General features: G+C 37.3%; 1 protein-coding gene across 3 annotated transcripts in view; it reads left to right on the plus strand.

Annotated features, from left to right (window-relative positions):
• Positions 1-26,563, plus strand: part of ptprn2 (protein tyrosine phosphatase receptor type N2) — a 439,783-nt gene that overhangs the window by 402,082 nt on the left and 11,138 nt on the right. For all 3 annotated transcript variants that reach the window (XM_061965795.2, XM_061965796.1, XM_072913464.1), the window contains exons 16-19: positions 1,778-1,855; positions 6,045-6,164; positions 12,909-13,075; positions 14,107-14,160. In XM_061965795.2, coding sequence (XP_061821779.1) covers positions 1,778-1,855; positions 6,045-6,164; positions 12,909-13,075; positions 14,107-14,160 — 419 coding nt within the window. The remainder of the gene's footprint in view (positions 1-1,777; positions 1,856-6,044; positions 6,165-12,908; positions 13,076-14,106; positions 14,161-26,563) is intronic.

Here is a 26,563-nt window from a genome sequence, read left to right on the forward strand (position 1 = left end):
TCTTCTCACTCTTTTCTGTGTCTCCCTCTCACAGACAGCAAGCGCACCTTCTTACACACGTCACATACTGTCACGTCATACGTCACATACTGTCACGTCATACGTCACATACGTATACGCCCTCTTCGAGCACAGAGGTAGCAGCATGGCTAACGTTAGCTGGGATGCTAGCGCAGCCGTGCGAGCAACCCTCCCTCTAAGGTGCTCGCCTGTGCAATTGCGCACTGTTTAAGCGTCCTCTGCGCACAGCAAATATATGCCACGCACAAAATCAAATAAAAAAATAAGCGCATAACAATTTTCGACACACGGACACGACAGAGAAAACAGTTTTCGTCATCATTGTTCAAATATTGTGACGTCTGTCGAGACGCTTATCTCCATTCGGTGCCACACGTCCACACCATCAAAATGCAGAGGCAAACATTTCCAGATCAACACCGTATGAAAAAATGTGTGATTTTTTTAGTTGTGATTTCCTTCTCTGTATGAAAGTTTAAAAGTAGCATATATTAATGCAGTATGAAGAAGAATGTTTTAATGTAGACATGCAAGCCTTGAAAGAAAATGTTGAAAATCAAGACTACATTTCCTGCAAATGGGTGCATTTCTACCCTATATTTTAACTTTAGATTTATTCTCATATCAAACTCTTTTGGCTGTCTTTTTGACACTTACATCCGGCGCCCCCCACCACACCCTGGATTATAAATAATGTAAATAATTAAATGTGATTATCTTGTGTGATGACTGTATTATGATGATAGTATATATCTGATAGTATATATCTGTATCATGAATCAATTTAAGTGGAGCCCGACTTAAACAAGTTGAAAAACTTATTCGGGTGTTACCATTTAGTGGTCAATTGTACGGAATATGTACTTCACTGTGCAACCTACTAATAAAAGTCTCAATCAATCAATCAAAACACATAGAATCATCATACTGCTGTGATTATATGCATCAAGTGTTCATTCAAGGCTAAGGCAAAATATCGAGATATATATCGTGTATCACAATATGGCCTTAAAATATCGCAATATTAAAAAAAGGCCATATCGCCCAGCCCTAGTTCAATGATGCCATTTCTGTTTGTCATGTATAATTTTGTCTATTTTGTGTTTATCCTTGAATAAACAGGTCAGTTTCTTGTTACCAACCATTTTGTATTATTCAAACTCCCCTAATTCAGCTGGCTAGTTGTTATCAAGAGTACTAAAACCCTTTTCAACATGATTCTGACAACTAAGTAGGCTAAATAACTTAAAACTTTAATACATGCTCGGATAGGCCAGTATCGGTCAGTATCGGTATCGGTCAGTATCGGTATCGGATCGGAAGTGCAAAAACAATATCGGTATTGGATCGGAAGTGCAAAAACCTGGATCGGGACATCCCTACTCCGGAGTATAAGTCGCACCGGCCGAAAATGTATAATAAAGAAGGAAAAAAACATATAGGTCACACTGGAGTATAAATCGCATTATAGCTATCGGATTACGCAAATGGTTGCATTTTATTTATTTTTTTATGAAGCCGCACGACAACAACTTATTTTCTTTTCAGGAAGTTTGCAACCCTATCAGAACACTCCTAGTTCTTAGTGGAGGTAACCGCTTTGACACAACAGTCAGTTGGTAGCTTCGACCCCACAGTCGCCAATCTCATGCGAGACGCCGAACGCTTCCATGAAGGACAGAACACTCGACCACCCAAATGCGTGTCGATCCGTCAGCTGTCCAAACACGGCATCACTCTCTTCTCTCCCTCCCAGATGGAGCACGACCCTCGCAACCCCACTTACATCGCCTCGCAGGGCCCACTTCCCTCCACCGTGGCTGATTTCTGGCAGGTAAGACCCGCCTTTCTCTTTTGCCGTATGTATGTTATTCCTGCTAAAACATGTCCTTCAACGCTTCCCTGATCCGAACGACCAGCAAAAAAGGAATTTCTTGTCTCCTAAAGACGAGAGGCGGTGAGAATTAATCACCTTGTACTACAAGCCAGTGCCAAATGATGCTCGCCGGCCAAACGGCGCTCCAATGTGTTAATAAGACAGCAGTGTTGTAATTAGCGAGCCCATCACCTCCACTTGCCGAAATAGCGCGTGCGGCCAGCCGTGACCAGGATGTACAAGTGCGGAACATACATCCTATCCTGGGGGACCAGCCGGCGTCTTCCCTCCACATTCAAAGTTTGCTTTCAGTTCAGAACCTGTGTTAATTAAAAGTAGAACACCTCAGTAGCTCTTAACTGTGTCTCCTTGAATGAAACATCGATCAATATTTGCCAGATATTATCGTAGCAAAGAGCTGCTCAGCCATGAACTTCACTCCAACATCTTTTCCAATCAGGCGGAAAAGAATGGAAAATTGGACATGCACTGACAGAGTGAACAATGGTTCTCGCTTGCCAGCCCTCATCCATCCCTAAAAGCTTTGAGTCTAAGGAGCGGAGGATATTAGCATAAACACTCTATGTGGTTGTTTAGGGCCACAAACACTTTATGAAAACGTCTGCTATCCATTTTGTTGAAAGGGGGGCTAATGTCATGATCCCTCATAAGGAAATCGGTTAACGTTCAATAATTAGGTTGTTTGAATTCATTTAAAGGGGAACTGCACTTTTTGGGGAATTTTGCCTTTTGTTCATAATCATTATGAGAGACAAGAAGACAAAAGGTTTTGGGGATTTTTTTCATTCTAACACAGTAGTTCTTAACCTGGGTTCGATGGAACCCTAGGGGTTCGGCGGAGGTCAAAACACACCCGACTCATCGTGTAAATAAAAACTTCTCCCTATCGACGTATTACGGATACGGCAACATTTGACTGATTTGCAGGTGTGTAATTTGTTGTGAGTTTATGCACTGTGTTGGTTTTGTTGTTTGAACAAGGTGATGTTCATGCATGGTTCATTTTGTGCACCAGTAAAAAAACACGGTAACACTTTAGTATGGGGAACATATTCACCATTAATTAAGTAACATATTGGCCCTTAACTAGTCATTATTAAGTACTTATTAATGCCTTATTCGGCATGGCCTTATTATAACCCTAACCCTCTAACCCTGGCCCTAACCCTAACCATCCATCATACTTGCCAACCTTGAGACCTCTGATTTCGGGAGGTGGGGGGTGGGGGCGTGGTCGGGGGGTGGGGCGGGGCGTTGTTGGGGGCGTGGTTAAGAGGGGAGGAGTATATTGACAGCTAGAATTCACCAAGTCAAGTATTTCATACATACATATATATATATATATATATATATATATATATATATATATATATATATATATATATATATATATCTACATCCTGAAAATATGCAAACAAAACTGTGTTTAGATAATTGATACTTCAAACTTGCATAAAGATAACATGAATATAACATAACTTGGCTTCTGAGAGCTTCAAAATGTAATGAATAAAATGTTAAAGTTGTTGATAAACAAGCCATTTTTTAAATAATTAAATATGGTCATTTTAAATGAATTATTATGATAATTTAAAATGTATTATTTCAAATATGTTTATTTTAATGTACCGGTATAATTCTATGGCTGGACGTAAGAAGGAGTCAGAAAAAAAAATACAATTAATTTTTATGTTTTTAGCAAAATATAGCAAAAATGTATTTAGTTTTTTTTTTTTTTTTAATTAATAAATATATTTATTTTTAGGTAAGATAAACATAATAATACAATTTATCTCTAGTCTGGATGATTTAGTTCTTGTCACCCTGTTGTCCTCCCGTCGTGAAAAAAGGCTGTCCTCACTCAGGTCCGCATGGAGCTGGAGGGGGCGTGGCCTCCAGCTCCGGCTGAAAATCGGGAGATTTTTGGGAGAATATTTGTCTCGGGAGGTTTTCGGGAGAGGTGCTGAATTTCGGGAGTCTCCCGGAAAATTCGGGAGGGTTGGCAAGTATGCCATCCATCCATCCATTTTCTACCGCTTATTCCCTTTTGGGGTCGCGGGAGGTCTTCTCAGCTTCAATCGGGCGGAAGGCGGGGTACACCCTGGACAAGTCGCCACCTCATCACAGGGCCAACACAGATAGACAGACAACATTCACACTCACATTTACACACTAGGGCCAATTTAGTGTTGCCAATCAACCTATCCCCAAGTGCATGTCTTTGGAGGTGGGAGGAAGCCGGAGTACCCGGAGGAAACCTACGCAGTCACGGGGCACGGTGGCAGAGGGGTTAGTGCATCTGCCTCACAATACGAAGGTCCTGAGTAGTCTTGGGTAACCCTAACCAAATAACTCTAAATGAAGTCTTTGTTACTTAGAATATGTTCCCCTAGTGTCCAAAAACTTTAAATTAAGTCTTTGTTACTTAGAATATGTTCCCCATACTAAAGTGTTACCAAAAACATATAACTTCGTCTTGAATTTGAAAAAAAAAAAGTTTTTATTTTTCACTAAAGAGGGGTTCGGTGAATGTGCATATGAAACTGGTGGGGTTTGGTACCTCCAACAAAGTTAAGAACCACTGTTCTAACATGTAAAAATCGCCTCTTTCTAGGTGGGTAGCAATGCAGCTAAATGGGAGTAATCTATTATATCTCTAAATTACTTAACTATGTAAATACCTAATTTACGTTCTGTAACCTGTATAATAACCAAACTGTAGCAACATTGTTATTGTAAGAGCGAACACTGAAGAGCTATTTTTCTAGCGGCATGAATTTTGCCTATCGTTCACAATCGTTATGAAAGACATGAAGATTTTTTTAAATGCATTCTCAATAATAAATAAACGTAAATAAAGGTCTGCTTACAGCGGAGCCAATGGGAGCTCCACTATTTCGCCCATAAATAGCCATTCAAAAATACTCCATTTACATTTGGTGACTTGAATATTAACCAAGTATTAGTGATATTGTTATTATAAGTGCTAACGCAGACAAATTATTTATAGTGGTGCCGTGATCACTAGCGTGTGTGCTAATGTTTACATCATCGATTGGTCTAGTGCTTCCTTGCTCCCTGGAAGTTTATTCTAGACCATAAATCATGCCTCTCACCTGAACAGAAGAAGTCTGAGTAGGTATTCCGACAAGTTGGTACACTTTGACAGCAATTTAAGACCCAAAACTGGCGAGGACAGGACAACACGAAAAGACGCAAGGATTATGAGTCATTCTTCATCTAAATGGGAATATATGAACATCCTAGCAGTCTGTATCCTAATGACAGCAGACCTTGTACAGTAAGTGATGTTTTATTATGTTTGATGGTTCTCAAAAAGTCTGCAGTAAGTAATAATCAGTGATGACGAAGAAAAAAATACGTAAATGTTGTTATAAATGTGCCTGTTACTACATTACATATATACTTACATCGTGTATATAAAACCTCAATGGAGGTGTTTGGATGTTTTTTTAAGGGCTTTATAGGCAGAATTGCGCGAATAGGCTCCAGCTCCCACCTCGAACCCAGAGGGCAACAGGTGGTAGAAAATGGATATTTACTCTAGGAAGAAAAGGGAAATCTGACATATTCCGGCTAGATTAAAATTAGTTTTGTCGACAGATTTTTTTTTTTTATAATAATAATATAATCATGTGTGTGTTAATCCCATCTTTAAAGGTCAAAAGCCCTATTTAAGTTGTTTCCATATAAAATATTGGAAACATGCAAAAACCTTATTAGGCTAGTTTCAACCAAATTAAGTAAATAATTAGTTTTTTAGGATGGGTTGGGGCCCTCTTGACTGAAATTGGGCCACAAACAAGATTATGTTTAGGGCCACACAAAGCCTAGGCCCGGTCCTGCATATTAGCGGCTTGTTTCGTCATAAAATAAATAAATACTACCATTAAAAAAAAAAAAAAAAAGGCCCACTGTTCCGTTCCATTTCTTCTAATAGGAGCCACGTACGTCTTCTCCCGAACAAACAGTAGATTTTCCCCGCTCAGACAACACAGAGCGGTGACGTTTATTTGAGCCTCCTGGACCCAGATGGACAAATCCGTTTCATCCTCAGTCCGTGATGCTCCCGTGTCTTATGAGCCTCTCCTCCCTCCCTGTGCAGATGGTGTGGGAGAGCGGCTGCGTGGTCATCGTCATGCTCACCCCCGTCTCGGAGAATGGCGTCAAGCAGTGCCACCATTATTGGCCGGATGAGGGATCCGATGTCTACCACTTCTACGAGGTACGCCGGAATAAATAAGGCAGTTGTGCCTTGTTTTTTTGTCCCTTAGAAATCTGTCATCCAAGGTGAAGATTGTGATACTTTGCTACCAGTTCTTATTTGAATTCAGTAGTGTTTCTCATCTTCTTTCTCAAAGTTTATTTCACTGCCGTGCATACTTGCCAACCTTGAGACCTCCGATTTCGGGAGGTCGAGGGGGGGAGGGGCGTGGTTGAGGGCGTGGTTAAGAGGGGAGGAGTATATTTACAGCTAGAATTCACCAAGTCAAGTATTTCATATATATATATATATATATATATATATATATATATATATATATATATATATACATATATATATATATATATATATATATATATATATATATATATATATATATATATATATATATATATATATATATAAGAAATACTTGACTTTCAGTGAATTCTAGCTATATATATATTTATTTTATTATATATATATATATATATATATATATATATATATATATATATATATATATATATATATATATATATATATATATAAATAAGAGAAATACTTGAATTTCAGTGTTCATTTATTTACACATATACACACACATAACACTCATCTACTCATTGTTGAGTTAAGGGTTGAATTGTCCATCCTTGTTCTATTCTCTGTCACTATTTTTCTAACCATGCTGAACACCCTCTCTGATAATGCATTCTGCTTCGTCTCCTTGTTGTGTGCGCAGTTGTGCAGTGCACTCTCTCTAAAAAGCCCTAGATGTTATTGTCACATATGCATGTACAGTAGATGGCAGTATTGTCCTGTTTAAGAGTGTCACAACATTGGTGTTTACGGCAGACAAACTGCTTTACGGTAGACGAAAACGTGACTGCTGTTGTTGTGTGTTGTTACCGCGCTGGGAGGACGTTAATGAAACTGCCTAACAATAAACCCACATAAGAAACCAAGAACTCGCCCTCGATCATTCTACAGTTATAACGTGATTGGGCAGGCACGCTGTTTATATTGTGGGAAAGCGGACGTGAAAACAGGCTGTCAACACGTCACTCAGGTCCGCATGAATTCCGGGAGAAAATTTGTCCCGGGAGGTTTTCGGGAGAGGCGCTGAATTTCGGGAGACTCCCGGAAAATCCGGGAGGGTTGGCAAGTATGCTGCCGTGCTCAATAACAAAACAGCAACTGACACACACATACAAAAGATGATTAAAAGTAGTGATTGGTCAAACGAAACTGAAGCATCGATGCATAATAAAACACAAGGAACGATACATGCTTCGACGTTAACAAAAAAACATGTGACCGATACAGCTGCTGCGTTGATCGGTTTCGTCTCCATCATTGATCTAAATGAAACTCAGAAAAAGAAAAAAATCGGACGTTTGGTATAATTATGATCGGTTTCGGTTTCAGTAATGCATCACATATATCCAATTGTTTTGTTACAGCGCGTCTGAAAAGGAGTAAGAAGAAGCTGAGCTTATATAATTCTGTTCCTTTTTATATCATAGCAGTTTTAACCCATTTGTTTCTCTGTTTGTAACAGAACAATAGGTAAACAAATAATACATACATAAATAATCATCAAATTTTTTAAATTATTTTGAGCAGCAAATAAGGGAAATGTTATTTTCCTGTTCACTATTTGGCCCATCGACCAGAGTTGCACGTTTCATATTCCTTTCTGCGCAGCTATTTGTTTGAAACCAAAAAAATACATATTTGCTTGGTAAAGCAGTTGGAGCATTGCACTGCTAGTCTGCACGATACTGGAGCAGAATGAGTCGATAAAGCCAGCCAAGGACGCGAAAAACAATATCTAAACGACGAACATTTATCCATGAAAATATGGAGAAGCTGCTGATGGTGTGTTTTGACCGAGAAGCAGCTGGAAGCAGATGCGATGTAAGTCCTCTCTCCAAAGTAAATGCTGGGTATTTGTTCTGTTGTGTTACGGTGCGGATGTTCTCCCGAAATGTGTTTGTCATTCTTGTTTGGTGTGGGTTTGTGTGGCGCATATTTGTAACAGTGTTAAAGTTGTTTATACAGCCACCCTCAGTGTGACCTGTATGGCTGTTGACCAAGTATGCATTCATTTGCGTGTGTGTGAAAAGCCGTAGATGTTATGTGATTGTGCCGGCACGCAAAGGCAGTGCCTTTAAGGCACGTCTCCAATATTGTTGTCTGGGTGGAAATCGGGGGAAATTCGGGAGAATGGTTGTCCCGGGAGATTTTCGGGAGGGGCACTGAAATTCAGGAGTCTCTTGGGAAAATTGGGAGGGTTGGCAAGTATAACTGGAAGACGCAACTGCTCTGTACTTCTCCCTACGTCCGTGTACCACTCCGTACAGCTGCGTTTTAAAAAGTCATACATTTTACTTTTTGAAACCGATACCGATAATATCCGATATTACATTTTAAAGCATGTATCGTCCGATATTATCGGACATCTCTACTTCTGTCCAAGGGCACTTGAACGCCTCTTCACTTGAACAGTGCTTGAAAGAAAGGTGTCACGGAGTTGTTCATCGTTCTGTGCGCAATTGATGAACAAATAAACAACACACACATCATAAATCTATCTGAAATGTCCCAACTCACCAACATGTGTCAATATTTGTATGGGCACTCCTTGGGATGACACAAGGGCTTTGTCACGGGCTTTATTTAGCGGCGCCTTAACCCGGACGGTGTACGAACTTACAGCTGGGTTGCAATCACGTGACCTAGAGGCACTTTTCGGGTGCTTCTGAGTTTCAGGTGATGGTCTAGAACCCCATTAGGATACTGTTTATTAACCTGAATCAGTGCAGATTTGGGCATATTGTGAAAGGTTTAGAGGCAAATATATAAGCAATCATGAAAAAAATATCAAAAATTTCATGGAGTGGATATACACTCTTAAAATAATTTTATTATTGTTCATGATTTAAACCATTTATCTTCAAGACATTACTGCTCGAAAAGATTGGAGGCACATCGTGTTTTTACGTCTGAGGGGGTCCATAAATTAAACATAAATCGGTGAAAGACAAAGTTGGACTTATTCGTGCATCGCTAAGTAACGTATTTGATTGACGTAACGAGTGCCGTGCTGCTGCGATCGTGACGCTATTGAGAAAAAGGATAGGTTTGTTTGCAGTTGATTTCCTGCTACTAATATTAGTCTGATATCCCTGTTGTTTAGCAATGTTTACTAGCGATATATACATACATATATGCTGTTGATCCTACGAGAACTGTATTAATCTAGTGCAGGGGTGTCAAAGTCATTTTAGCTCAGGGGCCGCATGGAGGAAAATCTGTGCACACGCAGGCCGGACTATTAAAATCATGGCACTAAAGCTAAAAAATAAAGACAACTTCAGATTGTTTTATTTGTCTTACTTTGCCCAAAAATAGAACAAACACATTCTGAAAATATTACAATAAAATATAGAAAAAAATACCGGCAGCGGTAAAGTTTAGATCCATGAAGGAAAGAAGAAAGTGAATGAATGTTTATGACTGAATACATTTACATATGCATAAAAATGTGTTTTATTTATTTATTTATTTTTTAATGAATTATTGTTTAAGACAACCTTTCTCCAAAACACAATATAGAATGTGAGATATAACAAGATAATGCATATATTTATCATTTGTTTTCAAAACGGTTACAAAAAGGTGGAACCCCAAAAATGTACTGTGGGACCCCGTTTTTATGACTTTATTGGGTTCCTGGGACCCCATTTTGAAAATTCGTAGCGCCAACACTGATGGAGTATTGGTGCGTGCAAAACAGCAGCAGGCGGCTGTGGCTTGCGGGCCGGTTCTAATACTAATCAAATATCATCCCGGCCATAGATAATTCAGTCAAAGTCAAGGCCTGTGATCACCTAGGATCTAGTTTATTGATACTATTAAGGATATTTTCTTGGTGCTAACAAATATCACCAAAGACACTATAATGTGGTCATCCGTGTCGAATAAAGCACTTAGCTTTCAACTAAGCTTTTAGTTTCTGTTTTGAAAATTGACAACGAAAATACAGCGGATTAGACCAACAATCACAATATTTATTATTAGCACCTAACATGACGTTAGTTTATTTGCACAAGCAGGTCTTCGTAGTTATATTTAGGCAAAGCAAGAGCACAAACTAATGTGATCTATTGTCCTTTTCTTACGTTTAGTTCTGCTCTCAAACACTACTAATAAACAGCATTGCACCCCAGAAAATGTCTTAAATAAATCAAATGTTGAAACAAACATTTTACAAAGTGATCACCGCAGACACGAGCATGGTCCGATTGTATTTTACAAGAAGATTAAAGTGATATTTTTAAGAGCCATTTCCTTCTCCGCACTTTCGTTTTTTCGCTGACTTTATTACCTTTATGAACCACTTCTTTCGGGACTCTATAAAAGTTAGTACACTTTGACAGCCATTTAAACACGAAAAGATGTGTGTACCTCCCACCCTGTTTCATCGCGAGGATTATGAGTCATTCTTCACCTAAATGGGAATATATGAACATCTTAGCAGTCTGCATATTAATGACAGCAGACCTTGTACAGTAAGTGATGTTTTATTATGTTTATTGGCTCTCATGAAGTCTGCAGTGAGTAATAATCAGTGATGAAGAAAAGAAACCTCAAACATCTTGATGCGTTTTTGAAATTAATGCGCCACGTATGCAGGTCTTCGTAGTTATATTTAGGCATAGCAACCACAAAAGAACACAAACTAATGTGATCGATTGTCCTTTTCGTATGTTTAGTTCTGTTCTCAAACACTACTAATGTAGCAGAGAATAAACTCGATTGCAAAAAACAGAAAGTTTCTCAAACAAATCAAATGTTGAAACAAACATTTTACAAAGTGATCACTGCAGACACAAGATGATAAAAGTAAATTTTTTAAGAGACCTTTCCTTTTTTCGCTGACTTTATTACCTTTATGAACCACTTATTTCGGGACTCTATGAAAGCTCTTTCCTATCTGTCTATTTGAACACCCTAGAACAGAAAACTCAAACTCTACACTCACTCTCACTTGTTTTAATGCTACGCTCAAACTGCTTAGCCATCGTGTCAATTACAAACTCCATATGAGTTTGGAAATTGTGTTAGATGTAAATATAAACTGAATACAATGATTTGCAAATCCTTTTCAACCCATATTCAATTGAATGCACTCCAAAGACAAGATATTTGATGTTCAAACTCATAAACTTTTTTTTTTTTTTTGCAAATAATAATTAACTTAGAATTTCATGGCTGCAACACGTGCCAAAGTAGTTGGGAAAGGGCATGTTCACTACTGTGTTACATCACCTTTTCTTTTAACAACACTCCATAAACGATTGGGAACTGAGGAAACTAATTGTTGAAGCTTTAAAAGTGGAATTCTTTCCCATTCTTGTTTTATGTAGAGCTTCAGTCGTTCAACAGTCCGAGGTCTCCGCTGTCGTATTTTACGCTTCATAATGCGCCACACATTTTCGATGGGAGACAGGTCTGGACTGCAGGCGTACCAGGAAAGTACCCGCACTCTTTTTTTACGAAGCCACGCTGTTGTAACACGTGCTGAATGTGGCTTGGCATTGTCTTGCTGAAATAAGCAGGGGCGTCCATGAAAAAGACGGCGCTTAGATGTCAGCATGTGTTGTTCCAAAACCTGTATGTACCTTTCAGCATTAATGGTGCCTTCACAGATGTGTAAGTTACCCATGCCTTGGGCAGTAATGCACCCCCATAACATCACAGATGCTGGCTTTTGAACTTTGCGTCGATAACAGTCTGGATGGTTTGCTTCCCCTTTGGGGGGTGACACAATGTCGAATATTTCCAAAAACACAGAACACTTTTCCACTTTGCATGAGTCCATCTTAGATGATCTCGGGCCCAGAGAAGCCGGCGGCGTTCCTGGATGTTGTTGATAAATGGCTTTCGCTTTGCATAGTAGAGCTTTAACTTGCACTTACAGATGTAGCGACCAACTGTATTTAGTGATAGTGGTTTTCTGAAGTGTTCCTAAGCCAATGTGGTCATATCCTTTAGAGATTGATGTCGGTTTTTGATACAGTGCCGTCTGAGGGATCATTCAATGTTGGTTTCCGGCCATGTCGCTTACGTGGAGTGATTTCTCCAGATTCTCTGAACCTTTTGATGATATAATGGACCGTAGATGTTGAAATCCCTAAATTTCTTGCAATTGCACTTTGAGAAACGTTGTTCTTAAACTGTTTGACTATTTGCTCACGCAGTTGTGGACAAAGGGGTGTACCTCGCCACATCCTTTCTTGTGAAAGACTGAGCATTTTTTGGGAAGCTGTTTTTATACCCAATCATGGCACCCACCTGTTCCCAATTAGTCTGCACACCTGTGGGATGTTCCAAATAAGTGTTTGATGAGCATTCCTCAACTTTATCAGTATTTATTGCCACCTTTCCCAACTTCCTTGTCACGTGTTGCTGGCATCAAATTCTAAAGTTAATGATTATTTGCAAAAAAAAAAAATGTTTATCAGTTTGAACATCAAATATGTTGTCTTTGTAGCATATTCAACTGAATATGGGTTGAAAAGGATTTGCAAATCATTGTATTCCGTTTATATTTACATCTAACACAATTTCCCAACTCATATGGAAACGGGGTTTGTAAGATGCCGAGAAGAAAAAGGGACATGATGACATTTTAAAAAGCAAGGTTCCACTGTACCGCACGTGGAACGTAAACAAACGTTTCGACGTCCATTTCAGGTGAACCTGGTGTCCGAGCACATCTGGTGCGAGGACTTCCTGGTTCGGAGCTTCTACCTGAAAAACCTGCAGACCAACGAGACACGCACCGTCACGCAGTTCCACTTCCTCTCCTGGACCGAGCGCGGCGTTCCCGCCACGGCCCGCTCGCTGCTGGACTTCCGCAGGTAGAGTAGAGCGGCACGCTTTGACACGGAATCTTGTCCTCTTGCCCCGCCCCCTTCCCACCTCTTTCCCTGTGTATTATAGAAGGTGGATCTAACGAGCTTTCTGTATCTAACGAGCTTTCTGTACTATCCTTTCATCCCCCCCACCCCACTCCTTTCCTGGCCCCTGCAGCACATGTGATGCAGCAAATGAAAAGACTGCACTGCCTAGCTTGGCTTGGGAAGAAAAGGAGGGGAATAAATTTTTTTTTTTAAAACACCTAATTGAAAGAGCCAATTAAAGGAGAGTAGAAAAGGGAGAGAGCGGGTTGTTAGCCAGTGAATAACCTCGCCTGCTTCTCCATGTAGCGCTCCTCGGGGGAAGCCATGGAGGGACAGCCCGAGCCAAATGAGAACACGTCTGATTTGTGGGTGGAAGTCCCGGGTTTTTAACCTCCGGACAACCTCCCCCGCACTCGGCCGTCTGTGCGCTCCTTGCAGGTCAACTTGTTGACTTGACTTAGCGGTTGCCAGTGTCATTTTTGTGATGTTGCAGCTAGTAATATGAGCCCAGTTGCATAGTCACAAAAGTGATCATTGGAAACTGTCTCCTCAGCCACGCCTGACACCCCCACCCGAACCCGAACCCACTCCCACACCCCACTCTCCCTCACCTTCCCTTTTTTTGGCCTGCATGGGAACTTCTGCCATCTTTGTGCTGCACAGATGTTCATTCCTTTCCTTCATTGTATTTTCTGAAAAAAAGAAGATGCTGCATTTATTTAAAATTTTCCGATCGGTGAAACCAGCAAGACCCCCCCCTCTCACCCGCTTTTTTTTGGAAAGGCACGGGCGCTCTCGCTGTTTCCATGGCAACAGCGAGGTGCAAAAAAAAAAAAAAGGCTCGCCGGCCTTCACCGCGCCTCGTAATTGGCGGGGGTGAACGCGTCGGCGGGCAGACACACGACGCCGCGTGTTAAAGCCGCCGATGGACCGGCGGCACGTCTATTTGAGGAACTATTTTCTCATCTGTTTGTCTTCTTTTATTGCAGGAAGGTCAACAAGTGTTACCGGGGTCGATCTTGCCCCATCATCGTTCACTGCAGGCGAGTATTCCTCACGCTGTTCACTTGTCTCGACGTTTGTCCTAACCGTGTTGCCGTAGTCAGGAAGTAATCAATTGCCATTCATTTGCATCTTAGTTGTGTACAGCAGTGTTTTTCAACCTTTTTTAAGCCAAGGCACATTTTTTGCATTGAAAAAATGCGGAGGCACACCACCAGCAGAAATCATTAAAAAACGAAACTCAGTTGACAGTAAAAAGTCGTTGGATATGACTTTAAATCATAACCATCAATATAACTCTTGACTCAAAGTACTGTCACCACCTGTCACATCACCCCCTGACTCATTTTGACTTTTTTGGGGTTTTCCTGTGTGTAGTGTTTTACTTGTCTTGCACTCCTATTTTGGTGGCTTTTTCTCTATTTTTGGTATTTTCCTGTAGCAGTTTCATGTCTTCTTTTGAGCGATATTTCCCGCATAAACTTTGTTTTAGCAATCAAGAATATTTCAGTTGTGTTTATCCTTCTTTGTGGGGACATTGTTGATTGTCATGTCATGTTCGGATGTACATTGTGGACGCCGTCTTTGCTCCACAGTAAGTCTTTGCTGTCGTCCAGCATTCTGTTTTTCTTTACTTTGTAGCCAGTTCAGTTTTAGTTTCGTTCTGCATAGCCTTCCCTAAGCTTCAATGCCTTTTTTAGGGGCACTCACCTTTTGTTTATTTTTGGTTTCAGCATTAGATACCTTTTTACCTGCACACTGCCTCCCGCTGTTTCCGACTTTGGCTACCGGCTGCCACCTACTGATATGGAAGAGTATTACACGGTTACTCTGCCGAGCTCTAGACAGCACCAACACTCAAATTGCAGACTATAATTACTGGTTTGCAAAAAATATTTTTAACCCAAATAGGTGAAATTAGATCATCTCCCATGGCACACTAGACTGTATCTCACGGCATACTAGTGTGCCGCGGCACAGTGGTTGAAAAACACAGGTGTACAGTAATCGCTTGTTTTTATTCCTGAATGCTCCAAAGCAGGGGGGCTCATTACGTCGATCGCGAGCTACCGGTCGATCGTGGAGGGTGTGTCAGTCGATCACCAGCCAGGCATTAAAAAAATAGTCCTAAAAATAAGCGATCATAAATCTTCACTATGACGTCACTTTCGTCACTTGATTGACATTCACGGCACCCGAGGGTCTTCTGAGATGACGCTGGCTGCTGCCAGCTCATTAAAATTACCGACAGGAAGGCGAGAAACACTTTATTTCAACAGACTCTGGCGCCGTACCTGTCGTCAAAACTCCAAAGACCGACTGCACAGTTGCACAATAAAAGCGCTGCTTCATCCTGCCTGCGCTAACAAAATAAGAGTCTCAGAAAGCTGGCGTGCACAAGCTAGCAAGCTACGGAGTTTGCCGACAATGTATTTCTTGTAAAGTGTATACAAAGGAGTATGGAAGCTGGACGAATAAGATGGCAAAAACCAACCACTTTCATGTGGTATTGGACAGAAAGGAGGACTTTTTTTCTCGTCCATTTGAAAATGCGGACGTTATCAGCACCACTGTCTGATTCCAATCACTGCAAGTCATCACAATCAGGTAATACACCAACTTATATTCTTGTCTTCATGAAAGAAAGGAATCTATATGTGTTAAACATGCTTGTATTATCTTTAAACACTTTTAACTTATTAACAATATTAACTATGTGTTAAACATGCTTGTATTATCATTAAACACCTTTAACTTGTTAACAATATTAACTATATGTGTACCACCTTTAAGTTGTTAACAATATTAACTGTATGTGTTAAACATGCTTGTATTATCTTTAAACACCTTTAACTTATTAACAATATTAACTATATGTGTTAAACATGCTTGTATTATCTTTAAACACCTTTAACTTGTTAACAATATTAACTATATGTGTTAAACATGCTTGTATTATCTTTAAACACCTTTAACTTGTTAACAATATTAACTATATGTGTTAAACATGCTTGTATTATCTTTAACCACCTTTAAGTTGTTAACAATATTAACTATATGTGTTAAACATACTTGTATTATCTTTAAACACCTTTAACATATTACCAATATTAACTATAAGTGTTAAACATGCTTGTATTATCTTTAAACACTTTTAACTTATTAACAATATTAACTATATGTGTTAAACATGCTTGTATTATCTTTAAACACCTTTAACTTATTAACAATATTAACTATATGTGTTAAACATGCTTGTATTATCTTTAAACACCTTTAACATATTACCAATATTAACTATAAGTGTTAAACATGCTTGTATTATCTTTAAACACCTTTAACATGTTAACAATATTAACTATATGTGTTAAACATTCTTGTATTATCATTAAACACCTTTAATTTATTAACAATATTAACTATATGTGTTAAACATGCTTGCATTATCATTAAACATCTTTAACTTATTAACAATATTAACTGTATGCGTTAAACATGCTTGCATTATCTTTAAACACCTTTAACTTATTAACAATATTAACTATATGTGTTAAACATGCTTGTATTATCTTTAAACACCTTTAACTTATTAACTATATGTGTTAAACATGCTTGTATTATCAATAAACACCTTTAACTTGTTAACAATATTAACTATATGTGTTAAACATGCTTGTATTATCTTTAAACACCTTTAACTTGTTAACAATATTAACTATATGTGTTAAACATGCTTGTATTATCTTTAACCACCTTTAAGTTGTTAACAATATTAACTATATGTGTTAAACATGCTTGTATTATCTTTAAACACCTTTAACATATTACCAATATTAACTATAAGTGTTAAACATGCTTGTATTATCGTTAAACACCTTTAACTTGTTAACAATATTAACTATATGTGTTAAACATTCTTGTATTATCATTAAACACCTTTAATTTATTAACAATATTAACTATATGTGTTAAACATGCTTGCATTATCATTAAACATCTTTAACTTGTTAACAATATTAACTATATGCGTTAAACATGCTTGTATTATCATTAAACACCTTTAACTTGTTAACAATATTAACTATATGTGTTAAACATGCTTGTATTATCTTTAAACACTTTTAACTTATTAACAATATTAACTATGTGTTAAACATGCTTGTATTATCATTAAACACCTTTAACTTGTTAACAATATTAACTATATGTGTACCACCTTTAAGTTGTTAACAATATTAACTGTATGTGTTAAACATGCTTGTATTATCTTTAAACACCTTTAACTTATTAACAATATTAACTATATGTGTTAAACATGCTTGTATTATCTTTAAACACCTTTAACTTGTTAACAATATTAACTATATGTGTTAAACATGCTTGTATTATCTTTAAACACCTTTAACTTGTTAACAATATTAACTATATGTGTTAAACATGCTTGTATTATCTTTAACCACCTTTAAGTTGTTAACAATATTAACTATATGTGTTAAACATACTTGTATTATCTTTAAACACCTTTAACATATTACCAATATTAACTATAAGTGTTAAACATGCTTGTATTATCTTTAAACACTTTTAACTTATTAACAATATTAACTATATGTGTTAAACATGCTTGTATTATCTTTAAACACCTTTAACTTATTAACAATATTAACTATATGTGTTAAACATGCTTGTATTATCTTTAAACACCTTTAACATATTACCAATATTAACTATAAGTGTTAAACATGCTTGTATTATCTTTAAACACCTTTAACATGTTAACAATATTAACTATATGTGTTAAACATTCTTGTATTATCATTAAACACCTTTAATTTATTAACAATATTAACTATATGTGTTAAACATGCTTGCATTATCATTAAACATCTTTAACTTATTAACAATATTAACTGTATGCGTTAAACATGCTTGCATTATCTTTAAACACCTTTAACTTATTAACAATATTAACTATATGTGTTAAACATGCTTGTATTATCTTTAAACACCTTTAACTTATTAACTATATGTGTTAAACATGCTTGTATTATCAATAAACACCTTTAACTTGTTAACAATATTAACTATATGTGTTAAACATGCTTGTATTATCTTTAAACACCTTTAACTTGTTAACAATATTAACTATATGTGTTAAACATGCTTGTATTATCTTTAACCACCTTTAAGTTGTTAACAATATTAACTATATGTGTTAAACATGCTTGTATTATCTTTAAACACCTTTAACATATTACCAATATTAACTATAAGTGTTAAACATGCTTGTATTATCGTTAAACACCTTTAACTTGTTAACAATATTAACTATATGTGTTAAACATTCTTGTATTATCATTAAACACCTTTAATTTATTAACAATATTAACTATATGTGTTAAACATGCTTGCATTATCATTAAACATCTTTAACTTGTTAACAATATTAACTATATGCGTTAAACATGCTTGTATTATCATTAAACACCTTTAACTTGTTAACAATATTAACTATATGTGTTAAACATGCTTGTATTATCTTTAAACACTTTTAACTTATTAACAATATTAACTATATGTGTTAAACATGCTTGTATTATCTTTAAACACTTAACTTATTAACAATATTAACTATATGTGTTAAACATGCTTGTATTATCTTTAACCACCTTTACGTTGTTAACAATATTAACTATATGTGTTAAACATGCTTGTATTATCTTTAAACAACTTTAACATATTACCAATATTAACTATAAGTGTTAAACATGCTTGTATTATCTTTAAACATCTTTAACTTGTTAACAATATTAACTATATGTGTTAAACCTGCTTGTATTATCAATAAACACCTTTAACTTGTTAACAATATTAACTATATGTGTCAATATTAACTATATGTGTTAAACATGCTTGTATTATCTTTAAACACATTTAACATATTACCAATATTAATTAACTATAAGTGTTAAACATGTTTGTATTATCTTTAAACACCTTTAACTTGTTAACAATATTAACTATGTGTTAAACATTCTTGTATTATCATTAACACCTTTAATTTATTAACAATATTAACTATATGTGTTAAACATTCTTGTATTATCATTAACACCTTTAATTTATTAACAATATTAACTATATGTGTTAAACATGTTTGCATTATCATTAAACATCTTTAACTTGTTAATAATATTAACTATATGTATTAAACATACTTGTATTTTCATTAAACCTCTTTAATTTATTAACAATATTAACTATATGTGTTAAACATGCTTGTATTATCATTAAACACCTTTAACTTGTTAACAAAAACATATATTTAATAAATAAGTAAATATAAATGATATATATGAATGAGGTAGATCCCCACGACTTGATCAATTGAAAAGTAGCTCGCCTGCAGAAAAAGTGTGAGCACCCCTGCTCCAAAGCATTCACACATGTTTTTTTTACAACAAAATTCATCTATTTATGAAACTTCTTCTTCTTATCCAGATTTTGGCGCGCTCTTTCTTCCACATTTTTCACCCGTTTCAAACCGTTTCAACTTCCAACTGTTCAGCCTACTCCGGAATCCAAAAATCCCCAGAATTCCAGGTTTTCCGGGACATTTTTCCCCACTCAAATTGAATTGGCCATTTTTCAACCTTCAACCATTTCCACAATTTTCAACCGATTCAAACCATTCCACCTTCAACATATTCCACCATTCTGGTAATTTAAACTTCCCTTTTTCCAAGTTCAAAAACATTCCAGGATTTTCCAGAATTCCTGGTTTTCCAAAGCACTATTTCCATTCTTTTTTTCTGGCGACTACTAATTTCCACATTTTTCAACGCATTTTAACCGTTCCACTGTCAAAACATTCCTCTTAATTAGGACAAAAAACAAAGTTGTTTTTTAACTGGAAAAATTCCCGGTTTTCCCGAAATTCCAGGAATTCCGTAATACAATTTTTCAATTCAACATGTTACTGCTTCAACATTTCTCGACCGATTTCAAAAAATTCAACAACAACCATTTCAACTCATTCAGACCATTCAAGTTTTTACTATTTTCAAAAAAAATCCCGAAATTCCCATTTTTTTTTCTGAAATTCCTATTGAAATCAATGGGACATTCTTCAAAGTTCCACAATTCCCACATTTTTCATCTGATTCAAACTGTTCCAACTTCTAAATATTCGGCCTGTTCAGGTATTGTGTGCTCTACTTCAACAATTCTAAAAATAATTCCCGGATTTCCCTTAAATCCTTTTTTTTTTTTTTTGCATTTTCCCATTTAAAATGAATTGGCCATTTTTTTCAAACTTCCACCATTTCCACATTTTTCAACCAATTCAAACCATTCCATCTTCAACACATTCCACCATTATGGAAATTCAAGCTACACTTTTTTCCAAGTTCCAAAAAAATTCCAGGATTTTCCAGAATTCCTGGTTTTCCGAAGTCCTATTTCCACCCTTTTTTGTGGCGACGACTCCTCCCATATTATTTTTCAACCATTCCACCGTCAAAACCATTCTTTTAGTTGCTCAACGTCAGGACCTAATTCAACAACAACAACGTTGTTTTAATGTCTTGTGCCTGCTGGGTTGGTACTACTCTGGTGTTTATAGTTCATTTAGCCACTTTTATGCTTGAAATGCTTGACTTTGGCCAGAAATATGAAGATTATGCTTAAAAATAGAATTGTGTGGCGAAGGGCGACAGTATTTGATTGGAGGTGTTGAAATCGCCCTAAAAAATTGCCAATTCTTACCAGTAGCATCAAGGTAGCGCATATGTTAACGGAGAAGTTATTTTGTTATATTCACTTCCTTACACCAACACCTACACCAAAAAATAATCTATTTATTATCATTCTGCTGCAAAATTTTGGCGCACTCCATAGCCCACAGTTTTCATCCGATTAAAACCGTTTAAAAAACGTTGGGAATCATGAGCTCCCCCCAAAAAATGTTTGCAAATATCTTAGATTTGCCCAGGGTCATTTTTCCCACTAAAAATGAATGGGCCATTTTTCGAACTTGCACAAATTCCACAGATGTCAACCGATTCAAACCGGTCCACCATCCACACATTCCACTCACTTTACACAATCAAACTACCATTTTCCAAGTTTAAAAAAATCCCAGGAATTCCCGGTTTTCCAAAGCCCTATTATCACCTCTTCCTAGAAAGTTTTCACAGTCCACATTTTTCAACCGTTTTTGACCATTCCACCTTTAAAACATTCCTCTTAGTTGGGAAAACCAAACTACCATTTTTTGTTTGTACAAATTATCTGTTTTCCCGAAATTCCAGGAATTCAGAAATACCCATTTAAGTTCAAACTGTTACTCCATCAATATTTTTCAACCAATTAAAAACATTCCAACACCAACCTATTCATATCATCTAGGGCAAGGGTCGGCAACCCGCGGCTCTAGAGCCGCATAGCGCTGCCCTAGTGGCTCTCTTGAGCTTTTTCAAAAATGTATGAAAAATGGAAAAAGGTGAGGGGAAAAAAAATTATTTTTTGTTTTAATATGGTTTCTGTAGGAGGACAAACATGACACAAACCTCCCTAATTGTTATAAAGCACACTGTTTATATTAAACATGCTTCACTGATTCGAGTATTTGGCGAGCGCCGTTTTGTCCTACTAATTTTGGCGGTCCTTGAACTCACCATAGTTTGTTTACATGTATAACTTTCTCCAACTTTCTAGGACGTGTTTTATCCTTTTTCTGTCTCATTTTGTCCACCAAACTTTTAACGTTGTGCATGAATGCACAAAGGTGAGTTTTGTTGATTTTATTGACTTCTGTGGAGTGCTAATCAGACATATTTGGTCACTGCATGACTGCAAGCTAATCGATGCTAACATGCTATTTGTACATATTGCGTCATTATGCCTCATCTGTAGGTATATTTGAGGTCATTTAGTTTCATTTAAGTCATCTCAATTTAACGTATATCTCATGACACACTATCTGTATGTAATATGGCTTTTAATTTGTTGCGGCTCCAGACAGATTTGTTTTTGTATTTTTGATCCAATATGGCTCTTTCAACATTTTGGGTTGCCGACCCCTGATCTAGGGCAATTGTGCTCATATCAATATTTTCAAAAATTCCCGTTTTTTGATGAAATTCCCAAATGTCCGGGGAATTCCCATTCAAATGAATGGAAATATTTCAACATTTTCTGCATTTTTTATACTAATTTGAATTTGACTTTTCAACCATCCATTCTCACTGTTCTTCCAATATATCGAACGCAAACATGTTTTCCCTTTAACAAAATTCCCGATTTTCCCGGAATTCCTTGTAATGTTCACCCTATTGACAATAAATGGGCAATATACAATCTACTGCATATCCCAGATTTCTTACCCGATTTGAACTGTTCCAACATCCACACATTACGCTCACCCTTGACATTGAAGCCAGGCTGTTTCCGAAATTTCTGTGATTACCCGGAATTGCCAGGGATTTCCCCCCATTGAAAATGAATGGGTGATATATACAAACCTCTTCATATTCCACATTTTTCAACTGATTCTGACCGTTCCACCATCCACACACTCCACTCACCTTGCACAATAAAACTACCAGTTTCCAAGTTCCAAAAAATTCCAGGAATTCCCGGTTCTAAGCCCTATTTTCACCTCTTCCTGGAAAGTTTTCACAGTCCACATTTTTCAACGGTTTTTGACCATTCCACCTTCAAAACATTACTCTTAGTTGGGCCAACCAGACTACCATTTTATTTTTTGTACAAATTAGTTTTTCCCGAAATTCCAGGAATTCCAAAATTGTTGTAAAACTGTTACTCCATCAACATTTTTCCATCGTTTTTGACCATTCCACCTTCAAAACATTCCTCTTAGTTGAGACAACCAAACTACCCATTTTTTTTGTACAAATTACCGGTGTTCCCAAAGTTCCAGGAATTCCGAAATACCCATTTAAGTTCAAACTGTTACTCTGTCAATATTTTTCAACCGATTCAAAAAATTCCAACACCAACCTATTCATATTATCTAAGGCATTTGTGCTCTTATCAATATTTTCAAAAATTCTTGGTTTTACCGAAATTTCCAAATGTCTGGGGAATTCCCCCAAAAATGGGAACATTTCTCAAATTTCCAAAATTCCCTGTTTTCCCGGAATTTCTGGTAATTTTTTCCCTATTGACAATAAATGGGCAACATACATCCATCCATTTACTACCGCTTGTCCCTTTCGGGGTCGCTGGAGCCTATCTCAGCTGCATTCAGGCGGAAGGCGGGGTACACCCTGGACAAGTCGCCACCTCATCACAGGGCCAACACAGATAGACAGACAACATTCACACTCACATTCACACACTAGGGCCAATTTAGTGTTGCCAATCAACCTATCCCCAGGTGCATGTCTTTGGAGGTGGTAGGAAGCCAGAGTACCCGTAGGGAACCCACGCAGTCACGGGGAGAACATGCAAACTCCACACAGAAAGATCCCGAGCCCGGGATTGAACTCAGGACCTTCGTATTGTGAGGCAGACGCACTAACCCTTCTTCCACCGGGCAACATACAATCTACTGCATATCCCACATTTCTCATCCGATTTGAACCGTTCCAACATCCACACACTCCGCTCACCCTCGACATTCAACCCAGCATGTTTCCCGGTTCCGAAAATTCCCTGATTACCCGGAATTACCAGGAATTTCCTCCCATTGAAAATGAATGGCCGATATACAAACGTATTCATATCCCACATTTCTCAACCGATTCCGACCGTTCCAACATCCACACACTCCACTCACTCAAGCATTTCACTTCCGTGCACGCGCATTGGCGGTTCTAGTTAGAGATGTCCGATAATATCGGACTGCCGATATTATCGGCCGATAAATGCTTTGAAATGTAATATCGGAAATTATCGGTATCGTTTCAAAATTATCGATATCGGTTTCAAAAAGTAAAATTCATGACTTTTTAAAGCGCCGCTGTGTACACGGACGTAGGGAGAAGTACAGAGCGCCAATAAACCTCAAAAGCACTGCCTTTGCGTGCCGGCCCAATCACATAATATCTACGGCTTTTCACACACACAAGTGAATGCCATGCATACTTGGTCAACAGCCATATAGGTCACACTGAGGGTGGCCGTATAAACAACTTAAACACTGTTACAAATATGCGCCACACTGTGAACCCACACCAAACAAGAATGACAAACACATTTCGGGAGAACATCCGCACCGTAACACAACATTAACACAACAGAACAAATACCCAGAACCACTTGCAGCACTAACTCTTCCGGGATGCTACAATATACACCCCCACTGCACCCGCCAACCTCAACCTCCTCATGCTCTCCCAGCATGTCCCAAATTCCAAGCTGCTGTTTAATGCACTTTGTGACTTCAATAATAAATATGGCAGTGCCATGTTGGCATTTTTTTTCCAGAACTTGAGTTGATTTATTTTGGAAAACCTTGTTACACTGTTTAATGCATCCAGCGGGGCATCACAACAAAATTAGGCATAATAATGTGTTAATTCCACGACTGTATATATCGGTATCGGTTGAAATCGGAATCGGTAATTAAGAGTTGGACAATATCGGAATATCTGCAAAAAAAGCCATTATTGGACATCTCTAGTTCGAGTTTATGTATGTCCTTTGTTACAGTGCTTTGAAATAAAACAATTAGGGATGTCCGATAATGGCTTTTTGCCGATATCCGATATTCCGATATTGTCCAACTCTTTAATTACCAATACCGATATCAACCGATATATGCAGTCGTGGAATTAATTACTTTATTATGTCTAATTTGGACAACCAGGTGTGGTGAAGATAAGGTACTTTTTTTTTTAATTAATAAAATTAGATAAATAAATTAAAAACATTTTCTTGAATAAAAAAGAAAGTAAAACAATATAAAAAGAGTTACATTGAAACTAGTAATTAATGAAAATGAGTAAAATTAACTGTTAAAGGTTAGTACTATTAGTGGACCAATCATGTGTGCTTACGGACTGTATCCCTTGCAGACTGTATTGATATATATTGATATATAATGTAGGAACCAGAATATTAATAACAGAAAGAAACAACCCTTTTGTGTAAATGAGTGTAAATGGGGGAGGGAGGTTTTTTGGGTTGGTGCACTAATTGTAAGTGTATCTTGTGTTTTTTATGTTGATTTAATAAAAAAAATTTAAAAAATAAATTTAAAAATGTAAAAAAAAACGATACCGATAATAAAAAAAAAACGATACCGATAATTTCCGATATTACATTTTAACAGGCAGGCCGATATTATCGGACATCCCTAAAAACAATAACATAAAATAACCTTATTGACAACCTGCTACCTTTCGGCTAAGCTTGCAAGAAGAGCAGGAATGTAAAAAAATTCAATAAAAGTCATTGAGGTATATTATTAGTAGATAATTGACTTAGTCGGTGATAACACAAACAATGCTAGGATGTTTTGTTAGCTTAGCATCTATTGACCCACATTGCTATTTGCATTGATTGATTGATTGATTGATTGATTGAGACTTTTATTAGTAGGTTGCACAGTGAAGTACATATTCCGTACAATTGACCACTAAATGGTAACACCCCAATAAGTTTTTCAACTTGTTTAAGTCGGGGTCCACTTAAATTGATTCATGATACAGATATATACTATCAGATATATACTATCATCATAATACAGTCATCACACAAGATAATCACATTGAATTATTTACATTATTTACAATCCGGGGTGTGGGGCAGAGAGAGAGAGAGAGAGAGATCAGAAGACATAAGAAAAAGTATCTGCATTTGATTGTTTACATTTGATTATTAACAATCCGGGGAGGGTGTTAGTTTAGGGTTGTAGCTGCCTGGAGGTGTACTTTTATCAATCAATTAATCAATGTTTATTCATATAGCCCTAAATCACAAGTGTCTCAAAGGGCTGCACAAGCCACAACGACATCCTCGGTACAGAGCCCACATAAGGGCAAGGAAAAACTCACCCCAGTGGGACGTCGATGTGAATGACTATGAGAAACCTTGGAGAGGACCGCATATGTGGGTACCCCCCCCCCCCTCTCTAGGGGAGACCGAATGCAATGGATGTCGAGTGGGTCTGACATAACATTGTGAGAGTCCAGTCCATTGCGGTTTTAAAGGAGGATAGAGATGCCCTTTCTTTTATACCTGTTGGGAGCGCATTCCTCATTGATGTGGCATAGAAAGAGAATGAGTTAAGACCTTTGTTAGATGGGAATCTGGGTTTAACGTGGTTAGTGGAGCTCCCCCTGGTGTTGTGGTTATGGCGGTCATTTACGTTAAGGAAGTAATTTGACATGTACTTCGGTATCAGGGAGGTGTAGCGGATTTTATAGACTAGGCTCAGTGCAAGTTGTTTTACTCTGTCCTCCACCCTGAGCC

The sequence above is a fragment of the Nerophis lumbriciformis genome, linkage group LG07 (genome assembly GCF_033978685.3).
Source record: "Nerophis lumbriciformis linkage group LG07, RoL_Nlum_v2.1, whole genome shotgun sequence".
Taxonomy (NCBI): domain Eukaryota; kingdom Metazoa; phylum Chordata; class Actinopteri; order Syngnathiformes; family Syngnathidae; genus Nerophis; species Nerophis lumbriciformis.